A 21,856-nucleotide genomic window follows, 5' to 3' on the forward strand; every position below is an offset into this window, starting at 1 on the left:
CACCCTCCGGTGCCTCCTCTTTCTGGGGCTCTGCCGACTGCTGAGACTTTTCCTGAGCAACCTTTGTGACGGCTCAATCTTGTTTGTTTATGTTGATTCATGTATATGTACATATTTGTAACTTATCGGAGGTATCAATAAATAAGCTTTGCTTCATTTCAATGTATTGTGTTAAATACACCAAGGTCTCCTTCACTAAGTTCTTTGAATTTTTTCTTTTGTTGAAGCTTGTATGTTGAAGCTTTGTGAGTGAAGCATGTAGGTTGAGGTAATGCTCCCTTAATTTCCTGAGTGAGGAAAACTTCTCGGTTGGAGACTTGAAAAGTCCAAGTCACTAAGTAGTCATGAAACTTCCAAGTACCGAGGTGTAGTAGCATATGGTAGGAGTCCCCTAAGTCTCCGGTCAAGGGAGTTGACGAATGAGGTGTCTTGCTAGTAGCCAAGTTTCCAAAGTAACAAAACTTCACCATTTTCCTTTCTAAGTGGTAGCTTAAAACTCCTCTTTCATGTACATTTGTTATGAAAGTTGTTAAGCCCAAAGAAGGGGAGGTCTAGGCTCTCCTTTTTTTTTTTCGAATTTTTGAATATTTTTGAATTTTCGAATTAAAATTTTTTTTTTTTTAAATTTTCGAATTTTTGATTTTTTTTTTTGAAGCTTTGGAGTTGAAGCTTTTGTTGGTGAAGCTTTTGTGGTGAAACTTTGTAGGTGAAGCTTTGAGGTTGAAGCTTTGTTGGGTACCATGAATTAATTTTGCTTCACACTAGCTTGATCAAGAGTGTGTGAAGCTTTTGAGAATTTGTGGTTGTCCTCTATTGATGAAGCTTTGTTGAATTTCCCAATTTCCTTTTTTTTTTCTTTTTTTCTTTTTTTTTTGTTGGGAAAAACTAGAAATTTGAAAATGTGGGAGAGACAACATATACAAATTTTGCTTCCACACTGTTGAGCAAGAGATTGTGATGTAAGCCACACCTTGTAGTAGTTGAAGGTTTGGATGAACCATATAAATTAAATTTGCTTCGAACAATCTTGATCAAGAGTGTGTGAAGCTTTCTACGAGTTGTAGTGTTTGCATTGTTACAGAGGAGAAATGTCTGAAGCAGATGCAAGAGGGCTAAAGAGTTTGATCTTCGTATACCATGCAGTGAAGCCGTTATTGGCTTGCAATAAGACTTTGTTAGTGACTATAACTCTTGTTAGGTATAAGTGCTCCCCTAGTTAAGTTGTAAAGCTTGAGGGTTTTTGATTATTTGTGAATGCTAGGAGTTCACATTACAAGTTGTACCATTCGTCTTCTAGTTGGTGGGACGAATGATGAGTTGCTTTCATCACTTGGTTGGTGGTACGAAGGTGAGTTCCTTCATCACCTTTCATCACTTTTCATCACTTGGTGGTGGCACGAAGATGAGTTCCTTCTTCACCTGGTTGGTGGCATGAGTGGCAAGTTGCCAAATAATATTAGAGTACGGGTTGTACATTTCATCACTTGGTTGGTGGCATGAAGGAGAGTACAGGTTGTACATTTCATCACTTGGTTAGTGGAATGAAGGAAAGTACGGGGTGTACATTTCATCACCTGGTTAGTGGCATGAGGATGAGTTCCTTCTTCACCTGGTTGGTGATAAGAGTGGCAAGTTGCCAAATAATATTAGAGTACGGGTTGTACATTTCATCACCTGGTTGGTAGCACGAAGGTAAGTTCCTTCTTCATGGTTGGTGATAAGAGTGACAAGTTGCCAAATAATATTAGAGTACGGGTTGTACATTTCATCACCTGGTTGGTGGCACAAAGGTGAGTTCCTTTATCACCTAGTTGTTAAAAATAAGGGCAAGGTGCCGAGGCACATTGTAGTAAGTGTCGAATGACATAAAGTATGTTGAACCCTTTCAAAGCACAGTTGGCTTATATATGGATATGTTGGAATGTATGATGTTTATGTATGAATGTGTTGGAATGTATGATGTTTATGTTGATTGATATTAGTGATGCTTATGAATGTTTTGCTATGCATGAAGGGATCCATGCTTTCGATATGTGAACCATGTTGGTTGTAACACTTAGTATCACATACTTTGTGTCAAAATACGCATGTTGAAGCTCTGAGTTGGTGTATAGGGGTAGGTCAGCGTAGACCAAGTGTTCCAGTGCTAGGAATGCAAAAGACTCAGAAGAAGTTGTCTGAATTCCCTTTTCTTTACATATTTGCCGAATGGCTTGTGTGACAAAAGATATCAAGCGGTTGAGAGTCGAAACATTTGTATTGTGTATGCCTTCTTATAATAGCATTTCCTTCAGTACTTAGTCCTCCACTTTGAAAGAGTGAGGCTTGGCCCCATAGTTATAATAGTCGACGGTACTTTCACCCCTGGTTGTCTTGATATGAACTTTTATCCCTCTTGTTGTAATGGGCTTGCTGAGAGTAAAAATCATTCCTCTTACCAAGAGACAAATACGTTTGGTGACTTAGCGAGTAACTAAATGAGGTAGGAGTTGATGCATTGGGTGTCTGAATGGCCAAGATCTCCTCACTTGGTAGAACTTGACTTCCACTTCCCACTTGTTGATAGAGGTTAACCATATGGGGGTTCCCTTGGTGTGTCCTTGCTTCAGCGGAGGCGTGGTTGTAAGCCTGTGCCATCACCTTAGAGTAAGTCTTCCAAGTGTTGGCATTGATCATGTACTAGAAGAAACAATCACGAGCCTACCGTGAAGGCTTTGAGGGCGGTCTTGTCATCTACCTCAGCGCAGCGAGAATACTCATGGCTGAAGTGACCGGCATACTCTCGTAGTGACTCGTCCGGCTTCTGGCGAATAATGTACAAGTCATCTGCATAATGTAAGCGATCGGTTTCGAAGATGTGTTGAGAGATAAATAGTTTCCTTAGTTCTTTAAATGAGTCTACTGTCTCGGGTGAAAGACGACAATACCAGTTTAAAGTTCCGCTAGAGAGGGTGGAAGGGAAGAGAAGACATCGCTCTTTGTCGGTGTGCATCCGATATGCCATGGTGGACTCAAAGAATCGGGTCTTTCCTTCCAGTATAGAGTTGTAAACCAAGGTTTTGTTTTGTCTTCGCTTGAAGGGGGTGTCCAGGATCCTCCTTGTGAGAAGGCTAAGCCTGGGTTAGTTCCAGTTAGGTATCTCAGCCTAACGTTCGGCTTTCAACTTGTTTACTTCCTCAAGGAGCTGTAGGACAAGGGGGTTTTGAGTGGAGTCATGTACCACTGGAATTTTCTTCCGTAACTCTTCATCGTATCTCGGAAGTAGGAAAGTTTGAGCAGGAGCGTGTAATTTTTCCTTGGACTCACCATACTGACTTCTAAGGCGAGTTTGTCGGAATACCTCTGAGTCCCATGTACCTTCATGTTCCTTTGGGACATGTCGTTCTTTCCTTAGATGGGTAGCTGGCCTGGGTCATGGAAGGGGACTGAGTCTTTCAGAAACCCTTGGGTCATTGATTTTCGAGTTTATGTGGAGGGGATTCTCTCGACGTTGTTTTAGGAAGTCTCGGCAGTCACGATAAATGGCTTTCGATCCTTCTAACCTTTCTGCAAGGAGGTGTCTTCCTCCACTTCTTCTGCTTCGGGTCGAAGCAGTTGGATTGAGAGAAGTCTCATGTTGATCAATGTTTTGATGATTAGCTCGGTTCTCATTAGGGATACCTATGTTGAATGAAGGTGACCCTTCGTGTTGGGGGGCACCCAGATGATGGTTGATGTCCATAGGGGCAACAAGCTCGCGTGTTTGAGTACGCCTAGTTTTGTGGAACGTCTCGAAGAACTTCTCATATTGTTCTTGGAGGATCTCATTCTTTATTACTATCTTGTTGTTTTGAGCCTCCAGCTTATCGACTTTAGCTTGAATAGCGAGCTTCTTTCCTTCCTTCTTTCGTTGCTTTGCGCTAGGTGCAAGAGGGGTGTCATTCTGTGTGTCGTGGCTTCCTTTGCTCCCTATGTTGGAGAAGGATGCCTGGTCAAAAGAAAGTGTACGAATGGTGGAAACCAGCTTGACAAACCTGAAGAGAGTGGGAATAAGTGTCGTTCCCACAGACGGTGCCAAATGTTGATGCACAAAATCAGTGGGGATTTTGGTACAACATAAAGTGTTAAGTTCGTGAACTTTGCTTGATTACTCTGGTCACTAGGGTAGATTAGTATGTAAATGGATAAAGACAGGGAAGCAAACACAAGATGTACGTGGTTCACCCAGATTGGCTACGTCCACGGAGTAGAGGAGTTCTCATTAATTGTGAAAGGTTTACACAAGTACATAGGTTCAAGCTCTCCTTTAGTGAGTACTAGTGAATGATTTAGTACAAATGACATTAGGGATTATTGTGGGAGAATGATCTTCTTTTATAGAAGAGAGTTTCTAGCTTTGTTCTGACATTGACACGTGTTGTGTTGTGATTGGCCTCTGATATTGATATGTGTCACGCTGTGATTGGCCTCCTGGTTAGAGGGAAACTCTTCTGGGTCCTTGACGGTATAACGTTGACCGGTGCTTGGTAGTTTCGGGATTGGTCAAGTATGGTACAAACACATGTCATTTGACATAAATTGTAACTTTAACAATTCGGAATAAGACTTCATAGTTTAACATGCAAGGGCTTACTTCATATCCTTAACTAATCAAATAATCACTTAGACGGGTATACCACATCCGTCAGATTGTTTTAATCCGTAAGTGAACGCCTCAAACAAGTTAAGAAGGTGTTTCGTGGTTTGGAACTATTTGAACCAGTCCATGTAATTCTTCGAGAACTTTCATGTAAATCTCCGTATCTATATCCCCATGGAGAAACACTAACCACATTTCATAATGCTGCTATCAATCACAAGGCGTTTGAGAGAAATCTTACAGCATCATATCGCATTATTTCATTGATTTCAATACGTTTCCTTTCCCATTTGTAACATAGCAGGGTTACCTTGGACAGTGTAGGAACAATAGGTCCAAAACACACTTTGTTAAGGAATTTTAACTTGGATTGTAATTTCGGTTGTCCAATCAGTTCTACGTTGTCACTCAATCAACAAAACATGGTTTGATATCGTCGCTTTTTCATTTATGTCGGTAGCTACCATATAAGTGAGAACATTATTGATGGTAATCTCATTTCAATTCCATTTTCTCATCCAAACTAGTATACTGGACCAAGAATTTCAAGTCTCAGGAACAATCCGGATTAATCTCATGAGATGGAAATGATTTGAGACAGCGATTAAGTATGGATTCATTTTGTACCATGATCTTCCTCTTCTAGGGAAATGAATCTTATGAATCGAGTGATCTGTCATACTCTATGCCAGGATAGATTGATTGCTATCCGTCGGGGTATCGAACCGTCCAATAGAGGTAGCACACCCTTCGGGGATGTTGACACGTTGTCCATTTAAGTACGTCTATCCTTGAAAGTATGTTTACAACTGGTATATGATCTCGTCACTTTAGCTAGATCAGAGGAATGCGTCTGGAGCAATATTCTGAAAGCTAGAATTCATCGCACTTGCTTATCACACTTGTACGGTGCAGGGATCGAGATGAGACATTGTGGGCAACCTCCATGCAAATTCGTATCGTTCTACAGGAATGATGATGTTCTTATCTCCCTCTAACGACGGGAAGACTGTCTCATTGAATGACAATCCGTAAATAATCGGTAAATAGATCGATTGCAAGGGCTCTTAAAGAGCTAGTGTGAAGGAAAATCATAATCGACGAAGATGCACATCCTTCTTTGAGGACCCATGTTGGTACATTATGGCGGCATAACTTGACACATGGAATGCACACCCAAATCGTAAATACGAAAAATGTCAGGTTCGTACCCAGTAACTAACTGTAACATCAAATAAGTTGGGTGGCAATGGGCCTTAAGGCGAACCAACATAGCTACATACAAGATTGCATAGCCCTCGGCAGAAATTGAAAACTTGGTGCGTTCACAAGGTATGGGCGATCAATTAAATTGCACTTTATGATTGCTATGCGAGGCTGTTTTGGGGTGAACATGGGAATTCGATGTTCAATTATAAACCCAAGAGACATGCAATACTTTATTGAAAAAACCGTTGATATAAACTCTCTGGCATTATCCAATCTCCCAGACTTTATGGGATAAGTAGGGTGATGAACCCTTAAAAATTGGCCAGAGGTTTAGCAACAATGTGTGTAGACAAACATGTCACCAATTTGTCGATTTATTAACCAAAAACACAAGTATTTATATGGTCCGCATTTTGGTTGGATTAGTCCACGTATATTCCCTTGAATCCACTATGAAAAGAGGGTTGTTCGTATCTTTGCTAGGAATGATTTAGAAAATTAGTTTCCCACAATGAGCAGAATGTGCTTGTAGGCACAAAATCCTTACTTTGGGTAAGGAGATGCGTCGTGGCATCATTGTTTAACCCAAGTGTCCCAAATGGTCGTGCCAAAGCAAGTAAACTGCTCAAATCACCAGGCTACATGCCGACTATATTTAGCGTGTTCCCAGTTGGGAGGTAGCCCATTGGTCTTAAAACAAAACTTCAGGCTTATTTTTGGAGGTGGTGAAAAGATATGCAACTTTATTTTCTTCAATGGTTTCATTTATGATCGTTGTCATCTCGAATATCCTTAAAAACCCAACGATGTTCTTTCGGAACGGTGAGAATATAAGGTCTCTTAAATGGTAATGTAGTACCATTCATACAATGAGGAGCGTGCCGATGCTCTTAATCAGGTTGGATAAACCTGAAGTCGTTGCTAGAGATGTGATTTGGGTATAAAGTTAGTGTGCGTAGTATTGCATTCATCCAGACATCTAACTTTCCCACATTCATACCTAATCACGTGTTTAATTGAATTCAGTCACATGTATACAAGAAACATGATTCAATTAACTCATTTTCGAGGACAAGATCGATAAGATTATCCATAACTAAAACAAACACCAAATGTGAATCCAAGAACATAGAAAAAATGTTCACAAAGTAAATAGTTTACTAAGGGGATTTGGCCAACAAGGCCATCCATGCCAAAATTCTGCTCTTTCAACGATGTTTGGTGGAGCAAATTAGTCTCACATATTGACTACTAGAATGGTACTCCTTAACAACTTTGGTAGGGGCACAACAGGTGAATAACCAATGACCTATTCCATCAAGACGGAAGTAGAGTGTGGAAGGTTGAGGTTTGGGAACAATATCTTTTATTCTTAAAGTTTTAGGTCTTAGATGCCAAAGATCATGCTTCGGGCATGATGCCACACCTTGGCAGGCCTTGATTCTACCATATGTTGTAAAAACAAACTCGAAATTGAATTGTGAAAGAGATAGACCCAGATTTGGATTTGGTAGGTTCTAGCCGAAGTTGGAGAAGTCTGTTCGGTAGGCCTCTGTCAAAGCAGAGGAATACCGTTTGGTGCATCTCTCCCGAAGTAGAGCATGCCTTTTGGTGCATCATTGCCGAAGCAGGGTACCATCATTCAGTAGACTCTAGCCGAAGTTGAGTTGAGCCATTCGGTAGATTCTAGCCGAACTGGGTTTATACCGTTCTGTAGACTAGCTAAATCTGGGTCTATACCTTTCTCTCACGTTTGTGGTAGTAATAAGATCCGAGAATTTGGTAAACTTCCATTTTCTACACTGCTGCTTCAGGAGCGAGTTAGAAACAAGGAAGGACTAGAAAAGTATTCTCTAGTCAAAATTCGATCGGATTTATAAAATTCAGAATCATACTCATTCATGGATGTAATCATGGTGTGCTTCAGGAAATATCTTTCATGATTAGACAGTCCGTAAGAGCGAGCCAAAGAGCCATGAAATCCTTGTTCGAGAGGTACTTCCATTTGTAATGCTTCGGGCATAAGTATTTGAATAAAGATCATGGTAGAGACTTATTCAGCTTTTCCATGCCATTGTTGGCTTCAATGGTTTCTCAGCTTCTTGACAGTCAAGCGGAGATTCACGTCTTGTACCCCACATAAGGTGGTTTCTATTAGAAGCGTCCAATTTAGGAAGATCGAACTCGTTACGATACAACAATCCACTGAATTGGAGGGAACAAGATTGTGATTGGTACTATGGGAATGAATCATCCATAAGCATCAAAGTTAGAACATTCGAGTTCCAAGACATAGTTTTCATGAAAAACGTTGGGTTTTCATGGGTGTATTGTTTAAAAAAAAAAACCTCGGGTTTCAAAGGCACTAAATTTGAAACTACATGTTCAATTTAGTTTATGAACGTTTAGTTCATAAATGAGAGGTTCCTGTAAGAACGCATAATGCAATATGCCGATTTAAGTGTAGTGGATTTGAGTTGCTTTGGGAACTCAAGTGTGAGCGCTTCGGGACTACGAAAGGATGTCAACAGTTCAAAGAAGAAAAACAAATTATTGAATTGTTAATTCCAAAAGTGAGCTTCAGGCTAATAATTTTGGATTTCTTGTCAGATTAATAGACTGCTGGTCATTTTTAATTAATTCAATAGATCGGGACCATTCGGGGTCGATCATAGAAGCAAAAATAAAATTTGTCTAGGCCTTTAGATGATTTAATGTTGGTTGTAGGTCAGACATAAAGAATCAAGCCCAAAATTGGGCTTGGGTTGAATGAGTTGCAAACCCAGACAAAGTTGGGTTACGGGTCGAGGCAAGGAAATAACAAGAGATAATTTTTGGGTTGTGTGGGATAGCAGCGCAGCTTCAGGCTAGCTGCAGGTTGAAACAAGAAAAAAACCAGCCCCAAATTAGGTTGGGAATATCAGGATACTGCAAACTCTTATATGTTGATCCAAGGCAAGCCTAAAAACTGAAAGGCCATTCTGGAAAAACAAGTCCCGAGCCTAAATAGTGGGTTGGGTGGCACGTGGGTTGAGCATTGAGAGGCCCAAGGCCTCGATAGGTGTATCTAAACAAATCCGAGCGATGCTGGATGTGTGGAAGTCGCCGGGGAAGAAGGTGGCGCTGCCACGGCGGCGACGATATCAGTCCAAAATAAAAGGTCGGAATCCATGGAGCATCGACATAAAACAATCAAGATGTCAGAGAAGTCTAAAAAATCAGAGATTCTTCTGGAATCTCTTAAAATCTGTCAAACATTGATGGGATATGTCCGAAATCGTTGGAACGATTTGCCATGTTATTGCCATGGCCTAAACCATGGTCGGCATCGAGATTTCCTCCTGGAAATATGGTGACTCTAGCTATGCAGGCGACAAAACGCCAAAACGGTTCTGTCTCGAACCTCAGAATGGTTCTATGCATCCGGGTTTTGGGACAGAGACGGCTCGGCTCTTTTGGTTCGATTTTCTATTATTTAGGGTTTTTAGAACCCCAAATCATGCTTATATTTTATTTAGATTATTTGACTCACAAATTCCACATAACGAATTTATAATTGCGTATGCATGAACATATATATATTGACAAATATATGAACATATACAATATATATCGGAAGGAAAATATAAATGTAGGGGGTTCATGCATCATAGGAATGTTTTCATGCTTCATGGTCATTTCAAATATCTTCCTTTATTTTAAGCGTACCTGATTGACTAAAAACAATAAAAGCCTTTGAATTTTGTAGAAGATCATTCTCTGAAAGCCATAATTTTATCTCCAATGCATTGTATCACGTTCAACACAGAAAAATTAAATGGAATCAATAGCATGTAGATCAATTCAATAAAATAATAATTTAATCATAAAAATAATGATTAAAACGTAATACTCTCCTGATTGAAGAATAAACTCTATTTAGCATAGCGTCAAGAGCGTGTTGATAACGTGTTGTATGCATAATTTACTAAATAATTATGGAGGCCAGGAAGAGAGGGGTGCGGCAATAGTAGAGAGAAGAGAGATATGTGTAATTGTGAGGTGTGTTCTATTTTACCCCATTGTGCCTTTATTTATAGTAGTTGGGAAGATTAATTCTTTACCCTAATATGATTACAACTCTAATAGGATAATATTTTCTCTAAGAGATATGGTAGAATCCCATAAGGATATCCTAGATATGTTAGGATTTACACAATCTCATTCTTAATCTGATAGGACAGCAACAATTAAAACCAAATTTCGGTTGGAATTAAGACGATTGACACAATCAAGGCTAGCCAAAATCAACTATCACAATTGAAGAAGATTTTTTTTTTCCCCAAATGAAGAAGATTTTTGTTGATTGAAGTAAGCACGGGCCAAATAATGGCCAGCCATGTTGGGACTTATCCTGGTCATATAAAAAATACAAGCTTGGAAGAGAAATGAACCCGATCAAACACAAACTTGTCATTCTATATTCTCTTCAATTCCTATATTAGCGTAACGTAACCCTATTAGATTAGGTTTTATGCATTTACTACCCACACTTCTATTTCATTTTTTTCATTTTCTTTAAATTACACAATTTAGTTATCACATAGTATTTTAATTCAATTTGTCTGTTACAAATTAATTCATGCCCTCGCATTTCAATTCTTTATTTTATGCACTTCAATTCTTGTCATCATCTTTTTCAGTTTCATTTACATTCAAACACATTTATTCTAAGGTACTCGTCTTTAATATAATTTATTTTCTCTCAACTGGATTAATTTTAATCTTGTTTATTTTCAATTCCTTTCACTTTCTCACTTGATCTTTACCTTCACCATTTCGTTATTCATTCAACGCATTGCCTTCAAGGTAAAGAAACAAGCTAGCTAGGCCGAGAAAAGGTTATTATCGTTTGATCAGAAGTCAAATTCAAGGTGTAAACACAATCGCTTTTGCATATTTTCTAAATCGGCCATTGTAGGCCACGAGGTGGCACGCTTACTCATCTAAAGAAGGACCACAAATCCTTCTTGGCGACCTTCCAGGCCAAATAGAGGGAAATATGTTTGACAAAAATTGTTGCAGAAATGCAAGGAAGAACAAAACTTACCTATAGCTCTCCACATAAATACCTGGGGGAGAGGGCCGAGTTTATTTGTTTACGGTGAACTTTTCAAGTTGAGGAGTTTCCTTCGCGTAGGGGTTGTTTTAGAGGATTTTCTTCGTAGTTTACGTTTTCTATTGAACAAATTGAAGTATAAATAACACGTGGAGCTCATACTACAAAAGGAATATATATCTTTTTTGTAGAATGTGAAACTGTTTGATCTCTTTTTTAATCATAGAGACTAAACTTAGGCGTAATCATCGGTCATACAGATGTCAGTCTCAACTCTCAACTCTCGAGAAAAACAAGGTTCATGATAATTCATAGAAACACATGTCAGTTATGAATATGGTACGATAAAAATCTAAAGGCAAATGATAGCAATTAAGTAGAAGCACTCCCATCATCTGTCATTTGAAGTGAAAATGGGCACCTTGTCTTTTTTTGCATAACTAAATGTGTAATGCCATCATCACATTCCAAAGTTGCTTTCTATTCACTTCTGGAATATTTGGCCAAAATCTGTCTACGAATTGATTATAATTTAGGTGCACTAATTGTATTTGTTCCCATTTGGAATGGTAAACTATGATAATTGCTCTTTGGACAACCATATAGCCTAACTAACTAATTTAATAATAAATAAGTCCATGTTTCAATGAGAGCTTAAGCTGACTATGTATTGCTCTTTCATTGATGTTGAACTTTGTTATAACTATTAACAAGTGGACATGACAACAATTGAAGTGACAAAAACCTATTAGAGAAGCTATGATCATTTATATATGTTGCTATTTTCTTTGGAAGGAGAATGATAAATGTAAAAGATTAAAAAAGGTCGTACCCAGTGCACAAGGCTCCCGCTTTACGCAGGGTTTGGGAGAGGTAAATGTCGGCTAGCATTACCCCCATTTATGGAGAGGCTGCTCCCAAAAATAGATAAATGTAAAAGATTATTGTTATTAAATCAATTTAGTAAGGACCTCGCTCGAGTTTTTACGAACCACTCGAGTAAATGAGAATTGTTACTAATGCTTAAAAAAAAATTGTGTGTTCTTTCCTTGTTTAATTTCATTAGAGAAGAGATTGTCAATAACAATTTCTTTATAACTCAAGATAATATTTCGAGAAACAGAAAAATAGAAAAACGAGAGGGGACAAAAATATATTATATATCTTCATCAAATGTGTAGTACAACCTACTTATCTCCCACTGATAACAAAATTCCACCCACCATGCATTATTCTTTTTGTACATCTCATAATAACTACAATCGATATATATACCAACTAGTTATTATTATTAACCTTGATGTATCTCTCCCTACATTTTTATGTAGCTATTCACATCTTCCTTCACAAAGTATATGACACTCTTTGAAGCCTCTGAGCGCCATGAAAAAAGCAGATACATACAAGACTACTCTTCATTGTCACTTTATATATACTCAAGTGTGACCTTTATTTCAACCACCATGTCCCACTTCATCTGAGCTACCCTTGAACTCTTGCCTTCTGATACCATATATGGTAATATAAAAGTAGAATAAACACTGTTTTTCTACTTCTGCAGTCTATGACTAGGAACAATTTTCTACCAACCTTCAGGAATAAAGCAGGGATCCTCAATGAAAAAGATAAAAAGCAAGAAAAAGAGATGGAGGAATATTTGAAGGCTTATTCAACTTTGGTAGTCAAGAAAAGGAAATGAGGAAGATGAAACATCTTTCATCAAATCCTCCAAGTCCCAGTCCCCCATGGTGAGCTCTTCCTGATCATCATCGAAGTAATTCCCAACCCCAGTTATGCTCTCACCTTTAATATTTTTATTGCAGGTGAGGATGCTATTTATATTATTGTAGTAATTATTATTATTACTACTACTAGGGTTTCTATGATCCCCATAGATGGTTTCAGTTTTAATATTTTGATCTTCAGTGCATACACTCTCAAGAGGAGGGACAAATATCTCTCCTTCTACCCCAATATCAACATCTCTACTCCCAAACACTCCATTTTCTCCAAAGTTATAACAATCACCAACACCACCAACAACAACTTCATTCTCCCTTTGTGTTATGCATGGGTTGGCATTGTGGTATCCACCTGCGCAGGGAAAGGTTAGGCCGCCATGATTTATATCGAGCATAGGCAATGGATCAAACATGTGGTTGAGGACCGTAGATTGCATGAACGATGGTGTTGAGTCCATGTAAATTGGCAACATGCCATGTTCTTGCCCGGGAGTAATGAACCCTCCGGTCACCATCACACAATGATCCTTAGGCTCTGAGGATGAATCGCTTGCGTTTGGTGAGCCATTTGAGGATGACAAATTCTTTAACCTTTTCTTTATTGTTGAATTCCAGAAATTCTTTATTTCATTGTCAGTTCTCCCAGGCAAGCGAGCTGCAATTTGGGACCACCTACACGTATAAAAACAAAATATAATTAAGAATTTAATGAGTCATATATCATTAATTAAAAGAGTTGGTTTTAAAAAGAGTGTTTCATTCTTGACCAACAAGAAAATATTTAAGTGTTTGATTTCTTTTTGCCCCAACAGCAAGCGAGTTTCATTATTGACCAACAAGAAACTATGTAGTCTAATATTCGCTTCCTAAATGCATAACTTGCATGCCTTCCAAACTTAAAACACAAAAAGATTTTGAGTGTCTTCGACTCAAAAATTAGAGATGTAAGACTCTTTTATTTTCACATCTTCACACGCCTTCTCACATGTAGCAATTTTTCAAACCAAACATTTTGACAATAGATATCACATTATGGTATCAATTTCTTTATTTAACTATAGCTTTTGGCAGCCAATGCCGTAGGAAACATTGAAGACACCAAAGTGAATTATACATTTAACAATATTGATGGTTAGTTTGCATGGAAGCGAGTCTCACATAATATTGAAATTGAAATTTGTAGCACTAATAGCATTATTCTTAAAACAATAGGGGAATAGCAAATCGTGAATTGTTCTAATAAATAGGATATTCATTTTCAAAACGTTACGTACTAAGTTCAAATCCTTATCTCTTTGTAATTTAGATGAATTTAGTGCAGATAATTTTTAACTCAAAGGACCATACAGACCATGTATAAGATACCAACCCTTTTTCACTTTCATATATTAAAAACATTTAATAATTGAGGCTCAATATTTGTGATTATAGTCAATATTGGCGTACTCATCCCAAAAACAATAAATAAATATAACTCAACCAACTAGTTCTTTATGTATATATGATCAGTATTAAGATACAGGAAAAAAGTATTTTTGTATATATATGGAAGTATACATATGTCGTCTAAGGTATATATGTGTGCAAGCACTTTAAGGTTAGGGATCTCCATTTTATTCAAAAATTGGAGATTAGTTATGGGATCCACTCCACATCGAGCTTCAACGACCCTGAACGTCTATTTTGTAAGTCTCGATTCATAGATTATTCTTGCAAAAATTCAATTCAATCCAAAACCATTTGCCTATTTAACTATCACGATTAAATTTCTATGTTTTCTTATAACAAAATGTTCGCCAATTTCTTTGAACTCACTTAGATGCATCAAATATGTGGATAATATTTTATAAGGATGATCTATGAAGTGCAACTTAAAAAAATAGACGGCTCAGATTGTTAAATTTCAATGCGGTGTGGGCCCCATAACTAATCCCCTTTATAAAAAATAAAGATCCTTTCACTTAAAAGCTTCCTATATGTGTATGTATTTTTGTTCAAAGATATAGTTATACTTTGAATATCCTTTGTAAGTGGATTAGCACCAAAGATACTAAATTGTATTTAACAACCTCTTGAACTAGTGGTGTTTCTTTTCATTGATAATAAATTTGTATTCGTTTAAACAAAAGATCGTAGTCGATGACATCTTTTGAAAGACACATGGCATGTCAAATTTGGAGTCTATCCAGATCAAACTCAATTGTCAAACAGTCAACAAAGAGTGTAGAGGCCCCAAAATTTCAATGACTTGGAATGGGGATTGTATATTCTCAAAATGCCTTCTCATTATTGTTTTGACCTCATTTTTTGTTCTTATTTACTCTTCCACACCAAAGCTGTAATATAAAAGAATGCCATCTTATCCTGTATAAAGTGCGTTTCATTGGACAAATATTTAGCTAATTAATTAGTAATTTCTTGTGCATCTGAATTTACTAATCACAACAGCATGCAGATGCAAAACATTTCACAAATAGGAAGTGATCACTTCTGGAAAGTGATGCCAACAAAAACAAAAAGTGCATCCTTTTCGCATGAATATTAAAAAATCAAACATGTAAGTAGTAAAAAGTGGCAATTGATAAAAACCTGTTTCCAAGGAGAGAATGTAAATGGATAATGAGCTCTTCTTCTTGGGGCGAAAAGGCGCCTCGCTTAAGGTCCGGCCTCAAGTAATTGATCCAGCGCAATCTGCAACTCTTGCCGCACCTCTGCAGTCCAGCATTTCTTGCCACATCACTCCAACAACCTTGACCATTGTTGATCATATAGCTCATCAGCTTGTCATCCTCCTCCGGTGACCACAAACCCTTTCGGAGCTTACTGTTAGAGTTGTTCTCTTTGTTATTCTTGCCTGCTGGTGCAGAGGAGGGTTCTGGCTTCCTCATTGTGACGAGAAAGTGATGGGTGAAAGGAGAGAGCTAATTGAGAAGTAATGTTTTGGATGTCTTATTCTCTCCCAACTGGTTTGATGAAAATATGTGATGAATTTATAGAGAAAAAGAGAGATACAAGGCTTCATATGGTGGGAATGATGATGATAATGATGATGGTGATGGTTGTGGGGTTGCTTACAATATAGGGAAGAGAGAGAGAAAGAGAGAGAGAGAGAGATAGGGGTTGGTTGATGGGTCTGAGTAGAAAACGGTTTGGAGAGGGACCTGGTATGAGAGAGATAGGTGGTCGTCTTGTCTTTTGACTCCATGACCTTTGTCCTTTTTTCTAAACCTATTTTCTTCATTCTCAAGGTAATCATAATATTATATGAATCATATAAAAGCATCAAAGAATTTTTCTTTTCTTTTTGGAACCAAGCCCAACATATGAATTTGCTTCCACTTCACATAATCTCTCTCTCTCTCTCTCTCTCTCTCTCTCTCTCTCTCTCTCTCTCTCTCCACACGTGTAGTTGAAGATAAAGAATAAGATAATCAAGAATATGCATGCTGTGCACTTATTGATCCAGTTCATCCAGCTTCAATGTTGATTGGCCATGAGATCCACATGTTAAAGCTTTTTTTTTCTTTGGTCAATACATTTTTAAGCTTCATATGTATACATGAATTGAATATAGAAAAAGAAGTAGAAAAGACTCCAATGTGTGGAGAATTTATCCTTAAATTATATTCTCATATAAGAAAGGTGACAAAAGAAGTGATTTGGAGCTTTCACAATCTATCTGTTGAATACTGAAACGGTTAAAACAAGTTAATATACTATTATATTGTACCTGGTGTTTTATATATGCATGTATCAGTTGAACAAGTGCAGTGAATCAATTATCAATTAACCTATATTTCCAAAGTCAATCCAAGAGTTAAATACTAACTCTAGGTCCTAAAATTGGTTTGACACCCTAAGTCTAATTTCGATCACAATGAAAAATTTCTCCCAAGTTAGCTGCAAATTGTTTGGACCACTATTAGAGATAATTTATTTATACACAGAAAATACATTCTTACCAGACAGCCTATCAACATAAGATGTTAATTTTGTGTCAATTCTTTAAATTTATAATTTAGCAACATAAAATAAAATGATTTAGATCGTTTGCTTTACAATCATAAGCTCAAAGCGGCTCCTTAAGACCTTTTCTATTGAGTCTATAGGTCTACCCGCGGGTCGAGAATTTGAACCCTACGGCGAGAGGGACACCTTATGAACCGAGCTTCTTCTGCTAAGAGGGCAGCAAAGCGCCTTAGGTTTTTCTGCCAATCCTTCAAGTCTGCGATTGATTAACACCCAGTTGAGCACTCACTTTAGATTGTTCGTTAGCAATCTATCCAAATCTTGAAGAACCAATTATATGTACCTGACTTTGCGCCTTGATATTTTTCAGTATTTAATTGATTAGTTAGTTTCAGCCACTTGTACACAGGTTCCATTCGTGGATACCATGGATTGGTTTCTCTAGTTTAATCATATTCTAAAGCTACAATAATTTGAAGGGTTCAGCATAAATATTCAAATAATGGATTAGAATTCAAGCAAGCCAGTCTCTTATGCCTTAAATTGGCAGTTTTGATTTGATATATTGCAACAGATCATTTGACTTATAATAACATCTTTTAGAAGCAACATATATTGCATGCTAGCACATTTCTTTACTAGTTTTTCTCTTAGCAAGAAATATATATATTGTATATTGTCTTCTGGGCATGCCGATTTGAGGTTTTTTCTATACAACAATATTGGGGGAAGTATGCGTCTATTGATGTTAAGCCATATAAATTTCTACCGAACTCGTCCTTCATGAAAATTAAACTTAAAACCTCACAATTACAAGCTTAAAAGAGTACATATAGTTGTGACGATTTTACTTTAATTACTCTACGCTACATATAGTTTTTAAATAAAAAGTTGAGTGCTGTGATTTGAGCCACTTGTATGACTATTTTATTGATCACCTCTCTAATACAAGTGGATCATAAATGTTTAGGTCTCTATTAAAGAGATGATCACCAAAGTGGTTAGCAAATATGATATAATTGCATTGCTTTAAATAAAAACAATTACGTTGTTGTAAATTAGAAAACCAAAAGTGCAAATTATAAGTTAGGTTGGTGATTTTCACACACCCTATTTGCTTTACACACATTTTCAAATCACTCCATTTTAACCCCCACAGACTTTCTAAAAAGCTATTAAACAATTGAAAGAGAACAAACAAATAAAATAAGGTGTGTGAAAATCACCACCCATAAGTTAAATGCCAGAGCCCTGTAAACTTGAAGAGGACACATAATCACCTTCTAGAAGGAAGATATCTGGAACTGTAATTGAGTTAGCTACTAATTATTTATCGAACAGAGCTCTCTGGTACATGAAATGATTCATTGGCAAAAGGAAGAAACGCCTACATGAAATGATTCATGATTGGAACAATTGACCACAAAAAAACAAGTTCATAATTGGCGGAACCACTATATTAGGTTTTTTTACCGCACGCATAAACAAATCCAAGTTTTTTATACTAGCCAATAGAATTCAATTTTTCTTCATGCAATAGAATTCATTAGTGCTATTTCAACAGTGATGGCGTACAATTATTATTTTGGCTGCAAAACACACCATCAGTTGTGTACAAATGTCAATCCATGTCGCTAATGTACTGTGCTGATTTGGGAAAAATTAGAGATTTGGAAGGAAATGAAGAGTTCTATATGCAGAAGTTTGACCATGAAAACCTCAGATGATTGACGAGATGTATGAATATATGTATCAGTCCCCTTTCTTTGAGGACTTCTTAAATAATTTTATGGGATACTTTGGATGCGGTTTCTAGTCCCTAATATTCTTAACTAAAACCTTAATAGTATTCAAAGTTTGATTAAAGTCTCTTAACTTTGTACACCTCATTATATTATTATTAATATTTATATTTATATTTTTATAGTTTTGACATTAATTGTTTGATATTTTATGAGATTTATAATTCTATAAATTTAAAATCCCTCATTATAATACTATTAGAAACGGCTACAATAAAAAAAATTCAAACATTTTGATTGAATAAATGAATAAAAACTATGTAACAATAAGAAATAATAAATGGCAAAATAAATATCCATAGCGTTAAAAAAATTGGTACATTTCACATATAACAAAGTGGTACACTAATAAAGAAGAATGGGTACATTATAAATAAATTAGGGTACAAATAAAAGATTAAAAAATTATGAGTACAAATGAAATTTTAAAAAATATGGGCGCAAAAAGAAATTAATACATGTGACACACCCTGACCCGGAATGTCCACTAGGACTCCGAATTGAGCTGTGCTGGCTAACACCAGGACCTGGGTCCCCACCACATCCTGGGCCTGGATGTGACACATGGGTACAAATTAAAACTAAAAAGAAAATACTACAAATTTAAAGTTTAGCCATAAAACATGTTTGTACCATACTTGATCAATCCCGAAACTAAAGAGCACCGGTCAATGTTATACTGTTAAGGACCCAGAAGAGTTTCCCTCCAACCAGGAGGCCAATCACAGCGCGACACGTGTCGACATTAAAAGCCAATCATAGCGTGACACGTGTCAACATAGGAAGCCAATCACAGTTCTCATTAATTATGTAAACCCTTCATAATTAATGAGAACTCCTCTACTCCGTGGACATAGCCAATCTGGATGAACCACGTACATCTTGTATTTGCTTCCCTGTCTCTATCCATTTACATACTTATCATCACTAGTGGCCGGAGCAATCTAGCGAAGGTCACAAACTTAACACTTTCTGTTGTACCAAAGTCCTCACTGATTTTGTGCATCAACATTTGGCGCCGTTTGTGGGAATGACACTTATTCCCACTCTCTTCAGCTTTGTCAAGTTGGTTTCCACTATTCGTACACTCTTTTTTGATCAGGCATCCCTCTCCAACATGGGGAGCGAAGGAAGCCTTAACACACAGAATGACACCCATCTTGCACCTAGTGCGAAGCAACGAAAGAAGGAAGGAAAGAGGGTTGCTCTTCAAGCTAAAGTCGATGAGATAGAAGCTCAGAACAACAAGATAACAATGAAGAATAAGGTCCTCCATGAGCAGTATGAGAAGCTCTTTGAGACGCTCCACGAAACTAGGCGTACTCAAACACGCGAGCTCGTTACCCCTGTGGACATCAACCATCATCTGGGTGCCTCTCAACACGGAGGGTCACCTTCCTTCGACATGGGTATCCCTGATGAGGAGCGAGTTAATCATCAAAACATTGATCAACATGAGACTTCTCTCAACCCAGCTGCTTCGACCCGAAGCAGGAGGAGTGGAGGAAGGCACCTCTTTACAGAAGGAATGGAATGATCGAAAGCCGTATTTCGCGACTGTCGATACCTCTTAAAGTAACGTCGAGATAATCTCATCCATGTAAGCTCGAAGATCAATGACCTAAGGGTCTCTGAAAGACTCAGTCTCCTCCTATGTCCCAGGCCAACTACCAATTTGGGGAAGGGGCAACAAGTCATAGAGAAACACGAAGGTATAAGAGACTCAGAAATGTTCTAACAGACATACCTTGGAAGTAAGTACGGCGAGTCTAAGGAAAAATCACATGCTCTTGATCAAACTTTCCACATACCTTGGAAGTTAGTACGGCGAGTCTAAGGAAAAATCACATGCTCTTGATCAAACTTTCCTACTTCCAAGAGGAAATGGAGATTTACGAAATAAAGCTCGAGTGGTACATGACTCCACTCAGGAACCTCTTGTCCTACAGCTCTTTAAGGAAGTAAACAAGTTGAAGGCCGAACAACAAGCTGAGATATCTGATTGGAACCAACCTAGGCCTGGCATTCTTACAAGGAGGATCCTCAACACCCTCTCCAAGCAAAGACAAAGCAGAAGCTTGCCTTGCAACTCTATACTCGAAAGAAGGACCCGATTGAACACCTTAACCTCTTTGAGTCCACCATGGCATACCGGATGCACACCAACGAAGAGCAATGTCTTCTCTTCCCCTCCACCTTCTCTGGCAGAGCTCTAAACTGGTATTGCCGTCTTCCACCTAAGACGGTAGACTCATTTGAGGAATTGAGGAAACTGTTTGTTTCTCAACACATTTTCCAGACCGATCGCTTGCACTATGCGGATGAATAGTACACTATTCGTCAGAAGCCAGACGAGTCATTACGTATGTATGCTGGTCGCTTCAGCCACGAGTATTCTCGTTGTGCCGAGGCAGATGACAAGACTGCCTTGAAAGCCTTCACGGCAAGCTTACGTGACTATTTCTTTAAGTACATGATCAATGCTAACACTTGGAAGACTTACTCTGAGGTGATGGTGCATGCTTATAACCATGCTTTCGTCGAGGCAAGGATATACCAAGAGAAACTCCCAACAACCATCCCCTATCAGCAAGTGGGGAGTGGAAGCCAGACCCACCCAAATGAGAAGACCTCAACCTTCCAAACGGCAGTGGTGCCTCCCCCTGCTTTACTTAATACTTACCTTTCACCATTGGTACAGGCCCTTACACAGCTACCATTACCACTAACTTCCTAGTGGTTGATTTCCCAATGACATACAATGTCATCTTTGGACGCACAGACATCAATGATCTCAAGGCTATGGTATCCATACATGTGTTGTTGATGAAATTTCCAACCCCTTATGGCAATGTTTACATCAGAGGAGATCAACTTAATGCACGGTTATGTTACAACACTTCGATTAAGCAATAGCACCTGCCTGTGCCCAAAGAAACCCTTTCTGTACATGACCAAGTCATAAAGACCAGCCCGGACGAACCCAACTTGGATCTTCACGGTAGTAACTGTTAACCCGATGATCTTCGAGATGACTCTTTCACCCAGCAAGCACAACCCACTGAAGAGTTTGAGAAAGTCTATATCTCAAAAGATTATTCGGATAGCATGGTGAAGATTGGCACCATCTTGTCACCACTCATTCAGTTGGCATTGATCTCTTTTTTGCAAGAGAACACTGAGGTATTCGCCTGGTCATAAGAGGACATGCCAGGCATCTCTCCTGATATCATCTGTCATCACTTGAGTATTGACCCCAAGACTAAGTTGGTGAGACAGAAGCGAAGATCTTATGACGCTGAACAATATGAAGCAATGAAGGCAAAAGTTGAAAAACTCAAAGGCATAGGCTTCGTCCGCGAAGTTAATTACCCACCATGGGTAGCAAATGTGGTTCTTGTTAAGAAAAATCAGACCA

At 38.1% G+C, this 21,856-nt stretch overlaps 1 protein-coding gene across 1 annotated transcript; it reads right to left on the minus strand.

Moving 5' to 3' along the window:
- Positions 1-12,053: 12,053 nt before the first annotated feature.
- On the minus strand, positions 12,054-15,632 carry LOC103427345 (transcription factor MYB46). Its single transcript, XM_008365407.4, has 2 exons — positions 15,257-15,632; positions 12,054-13,339 (listed from the first exon to the last, which is right to left on the minus strand). The coding sequence occupies exons 1-2, from the start codon at positions 15,553-15,555 to the stop codon at positions 12,595-12,597; spliced, it is 1,044 nt and encodes a 347-aa protein (XP_008363629.3). The 5' UTR covers positions 15,556-15,632; the 3' UTR covers positions 12,054-12,594.
- Positions 15,633-21,856: the final 6,224 nt, after the last annotated feature.

Source organism: Malus domestica, chromosome 03 (assembly GCF_042453785.1).
Source record: "Malus domestica chromosome 03, GDT2T_hap1".
In the NCBI taxonomy this organism is placed as follows: domain Eukaryota; kingdom Viridiplantae; phylum Streptophyta; class Magnoliopsida; order Rosales; family Rosaceae; genus Malus; species Malus domestica.